General features: G+C 43.3%; 1 protein-coding gene across 8 annotated transcripts in view; it reads right to left on the bottom strand.

The window, feature by feature from the left end:
• LOC148017397 (kinesin-like protein KIN-14I) overlaps positions 1-19854 on the bottom strand; it is a 133797-nt gene that overhangs the window by 15639 nt on the left and 98304 nt on the right. For 5 of the 8 annotated variants that reach the window (XM_087663474.1, XM_087663473.1, XM_087663472.1 and 2 more), the window contains 6 exons: positions 17215-17417; positions 16913-17095; positions 16729-16824; positions 14123-14320; positions 13639-13910; positions 12942-13517 (listed from right to left, as the gene is read on the bottom strand). In XM_087663474.1, coding sequence (XP_087519600.1) covers positions 13343-13517; positions 13639-13910; positions 14123-14320; positions 16729-16824; positions 16913-17095; positions 17215-17417 — 1127 coding nt within the window. In that variant the 3' untranslated portion in view covers positions 12942-13342. Of the gene's footprint in view, positions 1-2822; positions 3013-12941; positions 13518-13638; positions 13911-14122; positions 14321-16728; positions 16825-16912; positions 17096-17214; positions 17418-19854 lie in introns of those variants that run through there. The other 3 variants (XR_015687962.1, XR_015687964.1, XR_015687963.1) reach the window with 2 other exon arrangements.

Genomic DNA, 19854 nt, shown 5'->3' on the forward strand with positions numbered 1-19854 from the left:
CCTTGCCACTCCTAGCCTCTTATTGCCCTGCCCAAGTCTGCATTCACCTTAATCTTGCTCCTCTTACCAGCATTTAACCCAAGATTTCATTTATTGCCGTTCTTTTCCCTGTTTTTGTCTATTATACAACAACAAAAACCTTACTGTGTGTGTTCACACTCTCTTGATCCTATCCTACCTAATGCAAGTAAAAATCACAAGATAATGTTCATGCTTCTTTAGCCTACTCATCTACACATCCAAACACAAAAATACTTTATGATTTGCTTGATGATGTGAGGAATCAAGGGCCAAAAATTTCATGGCCACAATTACTACATCTATCTCCAACAGTGCACTCGATTTAAAGCACGCAACGCTCAAGGCTTGAATCCGTCGGTCTTGGTAATGGAACCAAAATGAAGGAAGCTCTCCTGCTCAACCCTCGAGACCTACGGAAACCCTACTTCCATGCTCGATTTAAAGCACACAACGCTTGAGACCTACGGGCTGCTTATTGGTCAAGCATTTCAAGCCAAGCGGCCATGGCTACCTCTCACATAGCTGATGCGCTCTCCCTACCTATGGGATGTAGTGAGGTTACCTTGATACCCGATAGAGTACCCTCCTCTCCCGTACACACCAGTAGCTCCATGATCCTCGATGCAAGCTCGAGCAACCTCAATCCCTCTCCGTCAAGCTCCATCCTCCATAGTCGTGCGAGACAAGAGTAGAGAAAAGAAGATAAAGAGAGGAGATGGGGAGCTTCTTCTCCTCGATCCCTCACTCTCACACACTCATTCCCTCACTCTCACACTCCCTCACTTCCTTACTCAAGGACACACAAGAAGGTAAGACAAAGAGAAGAGGAAGAAGAAGCTTTTTGGCATACACCAAGAATGAGAGTTTCCATTAACTTTTTGGCTTATATACATGCCCTCTTTCCCTTGGGTGGTCATCCCCTTTTTACATAACCGGCCATGGCCTAGAGGCCCTTCTTCCCTTTGCCCTGCTTCCTAGCTTAGTCCTACCGCTCGTCCATGGTTACAAATTACATAGGAGAAAGCTTGGCACTCTTTTAAAAATATTTTAGTTGCACCTTTATATTTAGAGGTGCGCCTTCTCGCTTTTGGCTCTTTTGCAGCTTCCATGGTTGCACCTTGGACTCCTGCTAGTTGTTCCCATGCTTTTGGATTTTTTCCAAGTCCATTCTTTTGTGAGGTACATTTTCTTTCTTTTCACCTTGGGCTTTTCCTCTTGATGCCTCTTTTTCCGCTTTCTTTGCTTTGCAGTAAACATGGGATAAAATGGTGAGGGCGAGACGAGTTGCCAAGGCAAAGAATAGAGGGCTCAAGAGACAACCCTGTCCGAGTGTGCAAGGGCAAAGGGCTCAATGAAATGGCCATTCAACATAACCCATGAAGAAGCATTAGTGCTAGTAGTGAATATGAAATGAGGCACCTGCAAGCCAAAACACATGGTGTGCATAAGCTCTGCAATAAACGACCAATCCAAGTAATCAATAACCATTTTCGTAACCAACTAAAGTAATACCACCTCCTCTTTTGCTTGGTCAATACCCATATGCACATTCAACACATCCTACAAAATCTCCCAAACTTGTTGATATTTGGTTGTCAAGGATTTCATCAAATGAGTGGTATAAGCCTCAAAAGAATTCATTAGTGATATCGTCCAAAACAGAATCCTCATCCTTACGAATATCAACTTTCAAGGTTATGTGAATGTCAAGTGAAACCTGATCCCTCACCAAGGCATAAAAAGTGAACATGCATGGAAAGTATACTTAGAAGGTTGTGTAGAACCAAGAAGTTTCACAAAATAACTTCCACATATACGCACAATGTTCAATGGATCTGTAATCATTTGACCCTTTACATGCTAAATTCAAACTATGTTCTCTCGGGCAAGAAATGCATGCAAACCTTGAAAGAATTTATGAGACTCATGGGGAGTGTCTTGCAAATCCTCAATCAAAGTTTTCAATGTAGCTTGTTGATAAGATTTCAACTAAAACTCTTGAATAATGGAAGCAAAAATGCATCACCCGAGATTCAAGTATTAGGGAATGAACCAAAGCCAATATTTCTTCTATCGCCTGTCAACATTGCTTGTAAGGGAGGCATGATGAATCCCATACTATCGAGCAACCCTATGTACATTAGACATACAATTGCTCAAAAGAATGATTGCCCTCAAATAGGAAGTCAAACAAAAATCTATCAAAGCAACTACCCCACACAACCATTAAAAATTGGATATTTCAAGATAAATTAGAGCATAAAGGGGCATGCCCAAATACTGTGCAAAAGAAGTAATGGCTAGGTAAGCATCTCAAATTGCATGAAAAAGTAATCAAACAAGGAATATTGTTGCAATATTAGTATCTCCAAAATCTCTTGCAAAAAAGCATTATCTTGCATAACATATATATGATCCAATCAAGACCATATGGCTGTGTGCTATGTTTAAAAGGCAATGTAGTTGTATGTTGCGTTGAACGAATACTAAATCTTGAAGCTAATAGACAAAGCTAGTACCAAAGGTCTTGGCTAAGAACAACCAAAGCAAAATCATGCCAAGTAGGACTCTCAGGTGCATCCATCACTCGGCCTGTTCAAAAGTAGATTGTGAGAAATCAATCCACATGTTAAGATTCCCCATTAACAAACCTTGTCTACCAAGTGAGACCATTTGGGGCTCAGAGCCCAATCAGCCATAGAATCTCCCCTTCAAACAAAATTTTGATCACCAAAAACGGGCCGTGTACATTATTCTTAACAATAACTGACTGAAATTTCTCATGAACCATGAGCATACTGAAGTAACACCTTAAAGAATCCCCAAGTGAAACCCATGCCAATTCACAATTTTCCTTAATTCATCATGACTTTTATGCTCTAGAGCATATAATACATTCGATTAATTGTAATGCAAAATACACCATATGCCATGCTACTTGCTCTGATAGGAAATTCCATGCACATTCCAAGTGGCAATCTTCATATGTATCTACAAAAGAAAGATCAAGATCAGTACTAATTTTGCCTAAATTTAACTTTTTCTACTAAAACCTCCAGGGTTCCCTCATCAAGGAAATCAATTGGCCATGGATAACAACGATCCTACGGGAACAATCATCAAACCTCTTATATCAAAAGCAAGTCAATCCCTTGAACAATCAACTGATACTTTCATGGTGGCAAGTTTTTGAGGGGCAAAATAAACCATTTCATTAGTACGACACATGGAAGAAAGCTCATCTTTCCATTGCATATAAGTATGTAAAGAGCCTACGAAGTGCTAGGCATAGTAGTTGCCATGTCAAAACATCAATCCTTTTGCATTTTTTAGAACAAATATCAACCCAACTTAGCTTACGTGAAGGTTGCATGGGTGTTTCCCTTTATCCACATTTATCAATGCAGGGGTCTCATCATTCTAAGGGCCTTCAACCATGAGATCTTCATTCACAACTTGGACAATCCATATATTTGGAGTTGCATTTTTCTCTTGGCACAACACTTTAAATAACCTAACCCTTAATTTTCTATGTATTTTTAAAGACCGTTCGAAACACTGAATTTTATCCAACTTTTTTTCTGTACATCCAATACCATACTAGATCCATGGACTAGACGGATCGCACCTGACTACCATAACCCACACCAAGCATTTGTGTTGAAGCAATCCTTGAAAATCTGCCATCAACTTCTAAGGCACAACATGGACCAAACATCTATCAAAGAACAAAGGCAACTTTGCCAAGAAATCATCACGATACCTCATTGATTTTAGCACCACTTCGTAAAAATCTCTTTGTCCCACAAAAATTTTATCCACACAATCCCCCATACAGCATTGACTGCAATTACTAAAGAATCCAAGAAAGCATTGGGATCCTATCTATGAAGAAGAGGATAACTCCTCTTTCATAGATCACTCAGAAGACTTCAATATAGTTACAATCACAGTCCACACGAGAGCTGTTAAGAAGAGTGGTAGGGTTTGCACTGAGGACACAGAGTGTACGACCACAACAGAAACACAAAGACACAGACACAAACACAGAGGGCAAAACTCAAACCCTAAACACAAAACTCAAAACTCAAACACAAACAGAAGAAGGGAGAGAGAGAACACAACTTTGAAGTGAATGAATGTTGTAAATGAATGTAAGATGTACAGTGTGCTCAAGGGTAGAGCAATGTCGGAGTGTGACGTCCACCGAAGACGGATCCCAAGTCTGTGACCACCAGTTGGAGTGTAGGAGCGCTGAATAGGGAATGGCAGCAGGCTGGTCACCAAAACACAGCAGTCTGGAGGCTGGAAACTGGTAAACGCAGCAGTGTACCACCGATCGGGGGCTGGAAATTGTGCACAGTCTGCTGTAAACAGCAAGCTGAAATGGTGTCTGAGAGTGTCAAGGCCTACAATGCTCAAAACGCAAGTTGGCTGACCCTGGAGATGATGGACAACAGGCTGAACAACAGTCTGGGATAGTTTGGAGTTGTCGCCAGCAGCTGAGAGTTGTCGCCTACAGCAATGGACAAGCTGAAGATGATGTGCCTGCAATCAATGATGGCTGGACAGCAGATGGAGGTGGGCTCCAGGCTGGAAACTGGGCGCCAACAGTAGCAGAGGGTGTGTGGGCTGGTGTAACCTGGAAAACAAGGATGATTACTGAATGGGGGCAGCCTGTCTATTTATAGATATGGAAGGGCGTCCCAAAAATTAGGGTTTCCACTAAACTTTTTCGAACCGCTCCCCATTTTAGGGTTTCCACTGAACTCTCTCGAACCGCTCCCCATTTTAGGGTTTTACTCTAAAAGAGCATTTTTAGTGTGTTTTGGGGCTGTTTAAGAGGCTAATCAGCAAGTATTGCATATTTTAGCTCAACACCCCCTCTCAGGCCCAAAACTGAGCCGAAAGGTTAGGCCAGCCATTGTGATGTTTATGTACCCTAAGGCGTCCCACCCCAAAGCAGCCAAGGCATCGGACAAAGGATGCACGTCGATTGCCCAGTGGCCTACCAAGACTACAGAGGTGATGGTTATCGTACCAAGGGAATCTAAGTAGTCACCCCAGAGAGGACAGGGCATCGAACAAAGGGTGCACGTCCGCTGCCCAATGGCTTACCAAGCCCTACAAGGGCGGATGGAACTACATGGAATGTTTTTTTTTTTGTTTTGAATAAGTGAAGTAAATTTGATGGGATGCGGCCGATTGAGTAAAAGTGACCCAGAAGATGGGAGTGGGAAGGGTATACCCAACACATCACAAATTAGTACAAGCGAACCCAGCTACTCAGGGTGTCGATGACGAGGAAAAATAGGTGATGAGGTATCCGTGTGATGAAGAAGGATGGTGGTGTGGTAATAACAACCGCCGGTGGAAACGGCTTAGGATCCGCTCAAGTGGTGCTCTGCACAATGAGATACAAAGTATGCCACATGCTGAAGAATGCTCATGCAGCAGGTGCCACTTGGAGAGTGTCCCTCATGGTAAAATTGTTCACTTGCCCAAGTGCCCTAGTATAAAGATGATGAAATTATGCAATGCAAAGGGTAAGGTACAACAGGGGGGAGAAGCCGATGTCGAAGACAGTACTGAAGCCTGTAGAATACCAAGAAGGGTAGGAATCCCCTCTCAACCTGAATGTAGATGCCAAAGAAGGAAGAGGAGCCTGATGTTTGGTCTTCGTGTGGTGCCGAGAACCATAAGGAATGAAGAGGAGGAGGAAGCATCCCAGCTAGAAGAGCTAGGTTGAAGTCACCGCCATGATAGCATCAAGAGAGATGCTGCACGATCCGCCTCAGGAGGGAAAGCTTCCATGCTAGTAGAAGAGCAAAACTCCAAGGATGATGAAACCATGAAGGAACAACGCACATCCCAAGTCTCCAACCCAGGTAGGATTGGGCAAACCTACATATTAGCCCTACACTGAAAATAAAACCTGCAAAGGAGATCAAAGTCTGCAATCACAAAGGTCAGTAGTGAGATGCTCCAAAGACAAAACAAAACTAAAATGAAAAGCTAATTGAAGAAACAAGTGCAAAGATGCAAATGTGTATGTTTGTGTGAGTAAATGCAACAGAAGACTTAAAATATAGAGACAAAAATCCTATGGGCCCGACTCTAACAGTGCGAAAAATGAATGCTAGACTATCCTAGGGTATCCGAAAGGACCTAGAGACATGGTAGTCTAAGAAGGTGGCCACCATTGCATACGTCCAGTAGCAGGGCTTTGCCAAGGGATTGCCTGATGAGGTGGGGAGGAAGGTGAGATAGATGCATGAAGTGCAACAAAATCGGAACTTGCAGACCAATCAACCAATCAACCAATCCTTCAGGAGTAGAGAAGAATAGCCGTTGAGGCTTTCCAGGTGCCACATATCCAACAGTCGCTGTGGGGGCTAGAGGAGTAGATGGGGCAGTAGCAGAAGGCATAGCCCCACTGGACTGTGAAGTTGTAGCGGTCTGCTGAGGCTTTTTAGGTGGAAGACCTTGGACCTTGGAGCGACACTTCTCGTCCACATGGCCTACTCTCTAGCAGTGTGTACAAAACGGGTTTTTCTTAGGGAGTTGCTGCCAAATAGGTCTTGATTCTTTGGTTCCATCGAAGGAAAAGGAGTCACCCTTTGATTGGCTTACCTTCGCATCTAGCAAGTTCTTGCCACTAGTGGTTTTCCCTCCCAAAGAAGAAGCAACCAACCCCCTCTGCTCTGCATAAGGCTGTAATGAGGATTTTTTGTGGACTTGATCATGCAGCCTTGCATAACACAAAAATTGGCACTCAAACTCGTAGAAGAATAACAATCGAGGAAGGGAGATGATGTGTTGAATGAAATTGAAGTATTTTGCGGGCAATTTATTTAAGAAGAATGTAACCTGATCGTCATCTAACTTTTGAGAGCCTGTAGTGGCGAACTCAGCAAGTAACCGCCTACAGTCAGCTAACTTGACTTTCAAATCATCCCCTTCCTTAAGAGAAAACTCTTGAAGCTCAAAGTTGAGATTGATGCGCTGAGTACGATCACGAGCCCCATAGCAGTTGAGAAGGTGACTCCAACGCTCTAACGCGAGCGAGAAGTATTGCAACTAAGAGTGAAACTCAGGAAGTAATCCCTGCATCAGCTCAATATTGGTTGTAGCATTGCGGACTCTCCATTGACGGATGTAGTCTGGGTGAGCTAGTCGAGGATCCGGCATAGGCTCTAGACCAATGACGAGGTCCCAAACACCCTGAGACTCAAGCACTTGTTGCATGAAATTCGACTAAGTAGTGAAATTTGACCCGTTAAAACGTGTCTTATCCGTGCAGGCATTCTTGGCCATTGCAACAGGAGTGGTAGTGCTCGGAGATGGATAGTGTGAAAAAGTGTAGTGGGGGTAGGATAGGAAGGTGGAGTACACTTGGGAATGGATCCCAGAGTGCCCACTAGGCATGCGGATAGTGTGCAAGGTGGATCCATAGGTAGGGATGGACTGACTAGGCATGGGCATGGTAGCCACATGAGGAACCCAAGGAGGTGGGACAAAAACACGTGAAGCAAAAGATGGGAATCCCTACGTAGGTGTAACCCAAGGAGAGTGTGAAGATGCACCATAAGCTGAGGATGGAAATCCCTACGTATGAGTGGTTATGTGAGATGTGAAGTTGGGGATAGTGAAGGGGATGCCCATCACAATCGACCCAGAAGTAAAGGGTGTGCTCATTTGCTGAAAGGTGAGAGGCACTGTGTGAAAGGGTGGCATTCCCCCTAACGAAGTACCATGGTGCAAAGAGGTAGAGAAAGGGGTGGAGATGGAAAATGTGCTAGGAGCGGAGATGGTAGATCCAACCCCTAGGGTGTGTAATGTAGATATGGAGTATAATCCAAGATTTTGAAAAGATGATGAGAGATGATTAAGATACGATATAGAAGAGGGTGGGATGGGAGGGAAGTAAGAAGTGTGTCTAATATGCTCAAATGAAACAAAGGCTGTAGATGTACCTCAATTTCGTCTGCTTCGTGAGCCCCCTCTATTGAAGTTCACATACGCAAATCCATCCGGATCCTGTATCTCAAAAGAAAAAACCGACGAGGGTTTTGATTCATGCAGTACAAAAGAATTATACAAGCCTGACATTGGACCTAGTCGAGATGATGAAGATGGATCGCCAGACGTTCCGAATGACGTATGTCCTCCATGATCGGAGAGGTGACTAGCCTCACCAACCGGTCCGAATGTGATAGCAAAACTGGTAGGAGGGGTGTAAACATCACTATACTTGTTGCGATAGTACTCCTCAAAGTCCTCCTCTGTCATGTTAGTGAAATCCGGTGAAGGTGGAGTGTCGTTCTCCTCATCGAGTCCATAATGCCATCTCAGGGCCTCCAATGATGAAGAAGCCTGATAAGACATCATAGGAACTGAAGAAGAAGGTGCCTGGGACATTGTGATTCGGTTACGAGTCGTATTGTGTGCCTTGCACAAAGACTAGCTCTCAACAATATCCGCAGGATACTCTTTACAAGAGCATCGGCTCCGATACCATGTTAAGAAGAGTCCTAGGGTTTGCAGAGAGGTTATACAGAGTGTACGACCACGACAGAAACACAAAGACACAGACACAGACACAGAAGGCAAAACTCAAACCCTAAACGCAAAACTCAAAACTCAAACACAAACAGAAGAAGGGAGAGAGAGAACACAACTTTGAAGTGAATGAATGTTATATGAATGTAAGAATGTACAGTGTGCTCAAGGGCAGAGCAATGTCGGAGTGTGACGTCCACCGAAGACGGATCCCAAGTCTGTGACCACCAATCGGAGTGTAGGAGCGCTGAATAGTGAATGGCAGCAGGCTGGTCACCAGAACGCAACAGTTTGGAGGCTGGAAACTGGTAAACGTAGCAGTGTACCACCGATCGGGGGCTGGAAACTGTCCACAGTCTGCTGTAAATAGCAGGCTGAAACAGTGTCTAAGAGTGTCAATATCCTGCAATGCTGAAAACACAGGCTGGCTGACCCTGGAGATGATGGACAGCAGGCTGAACAGCAATCTAGGGCAGTTTGGAGCAGTCGCCAGCAGCTGAGAGTTGTCGCCTACAGCAATGGACAAGCTGAAGATGATGTGGCTGCAGTCGATGATGGCTGGACAACAAATGGAGGTGGGCTGTAGGCTGAAAACTGGGCGCCAACAACTGCAGAGGGTGTGTGGGCTGGTGTAACCTACAAAACAAGGATGATTGCTGAATGGGGGCAGCCTCTCTATTTATAGATGTGGAAGGGTGCCCCAAAAATTAGGGTTTCCAGTAAACTTTCTTGAAATGCTCCCCGTTTTAGGGTTTCCACTGAACTCTCTCGAACAGCTCCCCGTTTTAGGGTTTTACTTTAAAATAGCATTTTTAGTGTGTTTTGGGGCTGTTTAAGAGGCTAATCAGCAAGTAATGCATATTTTAGCTCAACAAGAGTCTCTCTCACCGCCATTGTCCACACACAAACAAGGAGTACTGATTGATCGAGCCATTCAGCTTAGTCAATCCAGATGTCCTAGGCCTCGGCACAGACACCGACGACACCTTCATAGGCGGATACAGGGGATTATTGCTCAAGCTAGAGCTAGGTCCTCCATACCCACGTAAGACTATACCATTTGGAGCTCATTGTTACTAGATAGAGCTCTATGTTTTACACATAGCTATAGTTAGTTTCCTTTCTTATTTTGCTTTGTGCTACATATATATTTTGCCTGGACAATTGTACCATCATACACATGATTGTAACTCGTGGTCTCATAGATCATTTTGGCCTTTTGTAGACGTTAATATATCATTCTCTCTCTCTCTCTCTCTCTCTCTCTCTCTCTCTCTCTCTCTCTCTCTCTCTGGGAGTCTTCATTCTTAGATTCTTAGATACTAGTCTTAGACTAGATTGCTTCTTTTATCAAATTTCTTACTCAAATGACATAGGCCACATTGGCCTTTTTCAAGATTCAAAATCATTTGCCATAGCTACACCCCTATCCTCCCATGCCCAAAGCACATTTAAGATGGATGCATCATCATTTACTTTTAATGCACCTTGCATATAACAAGTTACCCTCTCCTAAAGTACTGTAACACTAGCTTTGCTTATAACTTCTTAATGATGGTTCATTGAAGAGAGCACAATGGTGCAGTACGACAAGTCTAGCATGACATGTCTTTATCAATGATAAGTTTATGAGCTCTCCATTGTAGGGATCTCATGGATTGGCACAACTGACAATATGGGATTTCAGGATGAAGTGAAGTGGATTGATGCCATACTTTGATCCATTATACATTTGTTGTGACATGTAGACACTATGTAGCCATGTATTGGCAAGATCTACAAGGATATGGATAGAATGATTGAGAGCGGGGGGGAGTTGGCAGGCAAGCATTTGAAAATAAAAGAATTCCACTTACTAGGGCAAGATAAGGTGGTAGGCATGAAAGAAGCCAAGGAGCATCTCAATTTGTGTTTGAATCGATGACATAACTAAATGGCTTGGAAAAACCTCTAGCTTCCACCTAGCTTCTCAACTGATACATCTAGAGGTATGGCTGAGTGGCTTAAGGCATTGGTTTGCTATACACATTTGCTTGCATTGTCCTTCCTTTGGCTTCTCCAAAGCAGTATATTTGTTTAACGTTTATAACCTGAAATATAATGTTAAGACACAAGGTATTGGCAGTTGGATCATCTAGCCACGCCTCGTAATTTGATGTAAATATTCCTGTGAATACATTTTCCATATGGATCCAGGCTTGATAAGTAGCTTTCAGATGTTATTTGGTGAAATAACTTGAATTTCGAATTACAAAATGGTAGATGCGCTATCTTGAGGTGATAATGAGGTTCTGGAAGAATCCATCCAGCCACAGGTTCCTGCCAGGTTACGATCTTTTCTCTTGACACAAGCAAGAATCAGGACAGAGAGATCGGATTCAATGCTAAAAGATGGATTGAACCGATCAGGGAAGAACTTGAGAAACTCAAGGAAGAACCCCATTTTGCAAGAGGAACCCCATGCTTCAGCCCTTCTTCTGCGGAATGGTTACTAGTTCACCATTTTGAGCCAGGTTGTCGGTTCCTCTTGTTTGAAGCAATTATGGAGCTCTTACAGTTGCATCAGGATGCTTTCCTAAGGAGGATATTCATTGGTCTTCAAGCATCTTGGACCTTATATATTTGGATCTCTGTGGATCCATGCAAACTCCATGGATCTCTGATTTCTTGTTCATTGATGAAATTTGGGTGCATATCCTTGCCCACAAGTCTGACTTGTGCTGACAATTGGGGACAGTTTACGAAAGCTTGATCAGTGTTGCAGGGATCATGGCATCAAACATCAGCTCTCCACTCCCTACACTCCTCAGCAGAATGGGGTAGTGGAGTGGAAGAATAGGCTGTCAAGGAGATGGTGCACTCCATGCTTCAAGTGCATCATCTGGATCAGAGTGTCTGGGTTGAGGCTGTAGCCACTGCGATTTACATCCTATAAGCAATCTGGCTTCAGATTTGGATAATGTTATCCATAAGGAAGCCTTCACAGGTCTTCAGCTTAATGTTTCTCCACTATGTGTATCTGCTTGTGATTCATATGTTCATCTTCCTAATGAAAAACAATGGAAGTTAAATGCTAAAACCAAGCAGCTTATCTTTGTCAGCTACAGTACCTCTTCTGAGGCCTATTGGCTTTGGGATCAAGAATCTTCTCATTCATCATCAGCCATGACGTTTCCTTTGATGAGTACCCTTCAGAGAGGGGTTTCCTTGAGCCCTCTTTCTCATCCTTTCTCACAAGACAAGGTGCCCCATTCGTCCCAAGACGAGCCTCCCTCGACAGCCTATTGGCTTTGTTCAGAGGGGGGTTTCCTTGAGCCCTCTTCTCATCCTTCCTCACAAGACAACGTGCCCCATTCGCCCCAAGACAAGCCTCCCTCGACGGCTTCACACAGCCATTCTACCTCTCCATTCTGTATATGGCATCTCCTGCTTTGCCAATTCTACATCATCAAGATGCAGTTATTCCTCATCCCCCACAAGATCCTTTTATTCCTCCTGAGCTACCACATTCTCCTCATCCTGCATCCATTCCACCCTCATCCGCTGAGCCATTCCCTGTTGGTGAGGAGATTCTTCAGGATTCCATTATTTCTGAGCTTCCAGAGACATCCAATGGCCCTAATCACCTCTGCTTTCATCAGAGCTGAAGGAAGGCTTAGTTAGCAAGATGCGACCAACAAAACCTAGCAATTGGCACTAAATGTATTCATGTCCAAGACTAACTGATGCACTGAATCAAATGCACGTGTACCGCAGGATAAGACAATTCAGTCCAAAGGCTAATCAAACACATCATAACTTTTCCAGAGTAAAAAAGGAAACGATATACGATACCTACAAACATTAAAGTTGTTGGTATAAGAGACTGACTGGCATGCATGTCTGCTGTTTAACCTCTGTCTGAACAGGACCTTTTACGACTTCTGAAGCTCCAAAACCAATGCACCCCCTACACTTCGAAGGATTGCCATCTTATCAACAGATATTTCTCACACTCCGAATTGTAAGTTCATAATCAAGGTACTTCCAAACACCTAACAAATTTATGCACAACATGATGATATTGCATCATTTGATCCTCAACAAAAACTGGATCCCACTCACTTTGAACTAGGTATTGCGCTCCCATCTTACCAAGAGAGATTTCTTTCAGAATAAATAGGTCTAGCAAATTAACGAACAATATGACAATATTGCATCAGTTGATACTCAATAGAAACTGATTTCCTGTTTTCTTTGAACTACGCATGTGCTGCTCAAGCCGGGATAAATAATAACAGACTTTCGATTAGATTCAAATTTTAATCAAGAAAAAATTCGAGAAAATAACATATCAAGACTGCTATGCTTCATCCCAGTTTAAAATTGAGAAAATTAGCATATATTGAGACTGTTATGCTTCATTTCTTTCTTTCATAAATGTGGTGATGAGTTGTTTACATGACTTGTATAGAGGCTATTACAAGCTCTGGTTGAGCTCCAAAGATCAGCATGTAACTTGAACATGCTTGTCAAGAGACATTAATGAAGGGCTTGTAGGGATTAAGAAATCTGGAGGTGAATCATACCTGGCTTTATCCAAGGGCAAAGGACTGACTTGGACAGCTTTTAGGGGCATCCTTGATTTCAGCTGGATAATCTGTACATTAGCAGTGCCTTCACAACTACACCGATAACTTCAAACCTGAGGAAATAATGGCTGATATAGGGCTCATGACTTCAATCCAAATATTGAAGTCGCCAATTTCATCCTGGGACTCTACACTTTGTCCTTCACATGACGCTCATCCTGGATATCCTCGAGGTCCTCTTCTTCAGGCTTCTTGCCAGCCTGCTCCTTCCAGTAAGCAACGAGCTTCTTCAACCGCATTACCTCCTTTGTGGAAATGTTTTTGGAAGCATCATTTGTGATTGCCCTCACCCGGGATGCATACCTGATTACAAAATAACAGGACTTTGGACTTAAGAGCTCTTCAAGTCATGCTCAAATGGGTACCAGCAACAACAGAAAACAGAGTGCAAGAGACCTAGTACGAGTCAGGCTAATGACCTTACCCGAGAGAATTATATGTTTCATCAAGATTTGACTCGGCAGGAGAGATATTTACAAACATCAGGGTTTTTGCGTTACCACCAAGTGAATCACTCATTAGCATTGTGAGCTTGTGATTTCGATAAGGTATATGTTGTTCCTCTGTTGCCAAGGCACTGATGACATCTCCAAGTGCTGATAACGATTTGTTGATACTCTGAGCCTCCTTCAGCTGTTCTCCGCTTGAGCCTGATTTCTTAATCCTCTCCGAACCCGCCAAATCAACAAAACTAAGCTGCATCAATGCACACAAAGTGGCATAAGACCAGTATCTCCACCTTGGAACAGAGATTTTTAAAAATATAGTAACTGGCAAAGTAACTTCTAAAGCAATGCCGAAGAAAGAACATAAGACCGGTATCTCCACCTTGGAGCAGAGATTTTTAAAAATATATAGTAACTGGCACAGTAACTTCTAAAGCAATGACAAAGAAAGAATATCCTCACCTTTCCTTTCACCTGAACTTGTGTTTGGAGGTTGGTACTTTCAATGATGATCGAAAGAACCAGATGGGAACGTGAACTCTCTGCATTCATCTGAGTACCTGATATATGGCGCCTATCTAGTCCTTTCATCACGATTGCGTCCAGCTCATCTAATGTAGATATTGGGACCAGTGTACAATTTTCAACAAGAACCATGCCCTACAAACACATTGAGGCTTGTAAGCTGATATCAAAAGCCGAATGAGGCACTAGTTACTGTTATATTTTACAAGAGTTCAATAAAAGTTGTGCTTAAACATTACATATTGATGTTATGCATAATTACAATGAAAGGTATGCTTTCACAAAAGTACTTGAGTAACAATTGTAACTTGAAGATATTGTCGAAAGTACACAGCATGTCAGCTAAAAGGTCCAGACTAACACATTATCTTCCAATCCAAATTGTAGTTAAAACTTGTAATCAAGCAATTAAGATCCGGCATCAGGTTCACCTCTAACATGTGAAATTTCAGAGGTTCTTATTTAATAGACTCGGTTAATCATTAGAGATCATTGTGCACCACTGACTCTGCTTGTCCTAAATATCTCACCCTACTCCATATTGAGATTGTGAGAACCTTTGCCTTTCTTGTGAGAACCTTTGCCTCTCATCCAGTTCACCACTAACATGTGAAATTTGAGAGCTGCTTATTTGTAAACTCTCTATTAACCATTGGAGATCATTAACTGACTCTGCATGTCCCAAATATGTTACACCAGTTGCATGGCTTACATGCTCAAGTCCCACGAAGAAGCAAGCACAATACATCCGTGATGATACATAACAGAATTTCCAGAACATGTATATTGCAAGATATCTCTAGTGTTTACACTCAGCCTCCAATACACAGATTGAGAGCTCAGAGATGCATTAACACATCTGGCATAGGCTGAATGAAAGAGATCATTTGAAAGCATTCAAACTCCTCAGATACAGAAAGGTATCATTCATAATACATGCCATCTTAAAATGGATATAAGGAGACCCTGAGTAGTGCACAAAAAAGGCAGGCAACCAGACTTTGGACCATAACATACTTTTTCTTTTATCCCTAAAGCACTTTTATGGCTCATACCATCTATTGAGAAACCACTTCTCCAGTTCACACACTTCATTTAGGGTTTCACACTGACAGCCCCAAAGAGGGCCCACATTTTGGCCACTTTTTCAGCGGGCGCCCACACAGTGATGCGCCACCCTAGACAGCTTATGCCTATAAATAGGCAGTCATTTCATTCATGCTTCACCACCCCACCACTATTAAGTCATTCTTCACCCCTCTTCCTCCGTCATCAGACACCCTTCCCTTCTCTCACCAGCACCTTCCATTGCCCTCACACCCCTTCAAGAGGACATTGCAGTTTGTGGTTCGTGGTTGCCTTCACCCTTCCTCTTCTGCTTCAAGCGCCTTGTTCCATTATCAGGCCTTGCGTTTGGAGCATCTACCTATCATTATCAGGCCTTGTTTCAAACGTAGGTCAAGGTGGAGCCTTGTTCCATTATCAAGCCTTGCGTTTGGCAGCATCATCTCCAGCATCTACCTAGCATCACTTGTTTGTTCACAGAGGCTGCAAGGACCTGCGTTTTTGCAGCCCGGCTCATCCTCCATCATCTAGAGTCATCAGTATCCACCTGGCATTAGCATCTAGGCTGCTCTCCCTGCGTTTGACAGCTCCAACACTCTAGGATTTGCATTTTGCTGCCCAAGTCACACCTCCGCATCAAAGAACTACGGTTCGCTCCCTCGACAGCTGGTGATCATCTTCCATATCTCCGATGGCTTCAGAGGATTGCGGACCGCTCCCTCGACAACTGTCATTCACCTTCCAGTAATTACTTCAATAGCTCACTATCCAAAGGATTGCGTTTCACTCCCTTCACTATGTAGATTTCCCAGAAGTGTTGCCGCCTTATTCAAACAGAACAATGCAGCTATTTTTTGAGCTCCGGCTCCATTGTATCATCTTTTCTTCTCATAGCATGATTCAATGCATCATCACCATGTTCTTCTTATGTTTTTAAGTTTCTCTTCTCCCTCAATGTTTGTCATACACACTCTATGTTACTCCCCGCAAACCCTATTGTCTCTCTGCACTGTCGCTTATTATGACATGGTATCAGAGCATACCTGTTATTTTGACACCATCCCCTTTGTGAAATTAACCGTGAACTTTTCAACACACTGCTGTCAGTGTATCTGAGCAAAGCCTACAAATTGGGAAGAATAGACAAACTAGGAAAAAAAATTGTGCAATAGAGAAGTGAAATATCATTATGTCATAGACCCTCCAGAAAATCCCGACTCCTGTAACATAGAAATAAGTGAGACATGAATCCCATCCTAGCCCTTGACTCTGTAATTATTACAAAATGAACACACTTCAAAGCCCTCCATACACAGATGCCATGCAAATTGGCATGATAAGGTTCCCCCTCACGTTAAAACAAAAAATCGCATACTATTTGATTATTGCCTATTCTATGTACTTTTTAATGTAAAGGTTAAAAGAAATTTGAATTGTTATTCTTCATTCTCTCTTTTCAAACATTGTGAAATAATTACTTTAGAGTCCTTCTTGACCTCCAACTTTGGGCGCTTCGCATTTTTAGGCAAAAGTAGATCCACCAGTGTATCTTGGTACAATTCAATCATGTAAGCCTGTTTCAGGAGGTGTTCAGAAAGTCAAGTTGGAACAAAAACGATTTGATAGAAATCCAACAGATCCATTGATGTAAACAGTATCTACCTTCAATGAGAAGGAAAATTTGTTGCCATCCCTTTTGAGAATGTTGAACAGTTCCCTTGTAGCCCTTGGCGTGAGGCCTGGATTATTTTCTGAACCATAGATTGTGAAGGTTTTTCCTGAACCAGTTTGGCCATATGCAAATATGCAAACATTATACCCATCAACTGCCGACTGCACCAAATACTGCACACAAACAAAGAAAGACAGCCCAAATTCATTGTACCAGTAATAATACAGCTCATGAGCAAACAATTAACAGAACCTGCTAACATTGCCAAACAGGAAATCCTCATTTAATGTACCTTTGTATCCTCAAAGATTTGTTCCTGAGTGCTGCTATCATCAAATACATGATCAAACTGAAACTGTTTGGGTTTTTCATCCTTCCAAGGGTGTTCCAATGTGAACTCATCTGGTGCACTGAGAACCATTCTCTGATTCTCAAGCTTTTCCTTCTCACTCAGTGGTCTCCACCGAGCAAAAACCCTAATTTTTCCTTTCATGTCTACCAAAAAAAATATTAATTATAATAATCAGTGATGGAAAGATGGAAGTCAGTAGTATGATGATATTTCACTTAAGACTGACAATTCGTTTCACACATTCCAATTCAGTTAGTCATCTTATTTGCCGCACACAACAGACAACATCTCAGATGCAGTACTCCTTTGGACATCATGACCTTCTGCCCAAAACCCTAAGAATCATTCTTTCTTTTATATATTCTGTCAACACACATTATGCTATAGTACAAATAATATGGAAGCAAGACAAATTCCATCATATAATATGGGACATGTGTGAAAGTATGATCACGAAAAAGCTCTCCCGTCATGTCGTGAGCTCCCCCCCCCCCCCCCCCCCAAATCACGTCTGATCGCGCCCACCCACGTCATTCGCACCGGCACATCAGCTGGCCCTCGACGGCTCGCGATTGCCTGGCACCCCGCCTAGCCATCTGTCCCCCCCAGCCCCGATGTTTCGCCGCCCCCCCCCCCCCCGACCCCCCAAACGGACTCCGCCCGCCACCCTGCTGCCTGCGCCCCGCCATCCCTGACTCGATCTATAGGAGGGAGGAAGTGACGAGACAGATAGAGCAGATTTGAACCAGAGAGTGGGACAGGAGGGATCGGATAGCAAAGGAGGTTGCAAAGGTCCTAGCCGAGTCGAGCAGAATCTTGCAAGAGGCAGCCATACAGGCCAGACAGTAGAGCTGGGAGGAGGAGAGAGCACTCCGGCCGGACCTAGCAACCACACAGAGATTATTACACAAGGCACCAGGGGATCCCACCCTCCACGCACAAGAGATGCGCACGCGAGCAGCCATTGTTGGCCTAGAGGACAAGCGCTCGGAGTTTTCCTTCCGAACCTCAGCAGCCTTTGGGGACACTATGCCCCGTGCTTCCAGACATCATCCATGACACATAGACAACCTTTGTCCAGGATAGGAGCATCCTTGACAATGTATTTACCTTCTTTAAGGCGACAGAGTGGGCTCAACACAATGGATGTGAGATGGGAGGATCGAGGTGCAACTGAGAGTGCAGTAGACAGTGTGAGAGTGAGAGAGACAGAGTGAAGCACGACACCCAATCCAATTGACTGAAAGAGTGTAGTATGAAAGTACAAAGTACAACCCTTAAACCTTAGGGTTGTAGGGGTTGTTCACACCCGGCACACGGTAAGTGCCCATAAGTGTGTAACATAAGCACATAAGCACATACGAAAATAAGACTATAAGTCTGGGGGAAAAAACCTCTCCTACCGAGAGTAAAAAGTACCCCAATGTCCTACTGATCACCGACACTCCCATATGAGCGTAGCCGTAAGTGAGGCGTAAGTCAAATACCCAACAAACCCCCCTAGAGTGAAGAGTGATCAAGAGTACAAGGATCATCCGCCACCAAAGAATATCAAATTTAAAACATCGCGAAATGCTTCAAATTTGTCACGAGGAAGAGCTTTGGTGAAGATATCTGCCACATTACTGGTGGTAGGACAATAGACAAGGCTGATATCACCTGCATGTAGCCTCTCTCTGACAAAGTGATAATGGATTTGTGTGGACATGAAACATTGGGCTCCGTGCCACTGCAATGGCACTTTGACTTCAGTAAACAAAGGAGTAGGCTGCGTAACAAATACATCCAGATCAGCTAGCAAGCGTCTAAGCCATACGCATTCAACTGTGGTAGTGAAAGCTGCCTTGTATTTAGCTTCACATGACGATGTGGCAACAGTGGATTGTTTCTTGCTAAGCCAAGAAATGCAAGAAGAGCCAAGAAAGAAACAATTGCCACTAGTGGAGTGACGTGTATCATAATCACCAGCCCAATCAGAATCACTGTAAGCATGTAACTGCAGTGGTCCCCCCTTGGCATAAAGCAACCCAAGAGATCGAGTATCCTACAAGTAACAAAAAACACGCTTGACAGCTTGCCAATGTGACATACGTGGCTGATGCATATACCTACTCAAAGCTGAAACTGCAAACTGTATGTCCGGCCTAGTGTTGCATAGGTAGATAAGACATCCAACTGCAGGAGCATATGTATGTATATCAAACAAATCACTGTCATCATGTAATGACAGTTTCAGTCCAGGTTCCATGGGGGTACAAACTGGCTTGCAATCCTGTAAGCCAAACTTCTCAAGAAGCTGCCCAATATACCTTGACTGTGATAGCCCAATACCTCGAGCATCATGTATGAACTGGATGCCCAAGTAGTAATGCAAAACTCCCAAGTCAGACATGTCAAAAGTTTGCTGTAAATTTTGTTTGAATGCTGAAATCTGATCAACATGTGTTCCGATGAGCAAAAGGTCATCAACATAAAGACATATAATCAGCATAGATCCCCCTTCTTTACATACGTAAAGGGTAGACTCAGATGAGCTGTTTAGAAATCCCTGACCAAGCAAGAAAGCATCTATTTTTGCAT

This window comes from Lygodium microphyllum, chromosome 22 (genome assembly GCF_053477565.2).
Source record: "Lygodium microphyllum isolate KBCC chromosome 22, Lygodium_microphyllum_v1.1.10, whole genome shotgun sequence".
NCBI classification, from domain to species: Eukaryota; Viridiplantae; Streptophyta; class Polypodiopsida; order Schizaeales; family Lygodiaceae; genus Lygodium; species Lygodium microphyllum.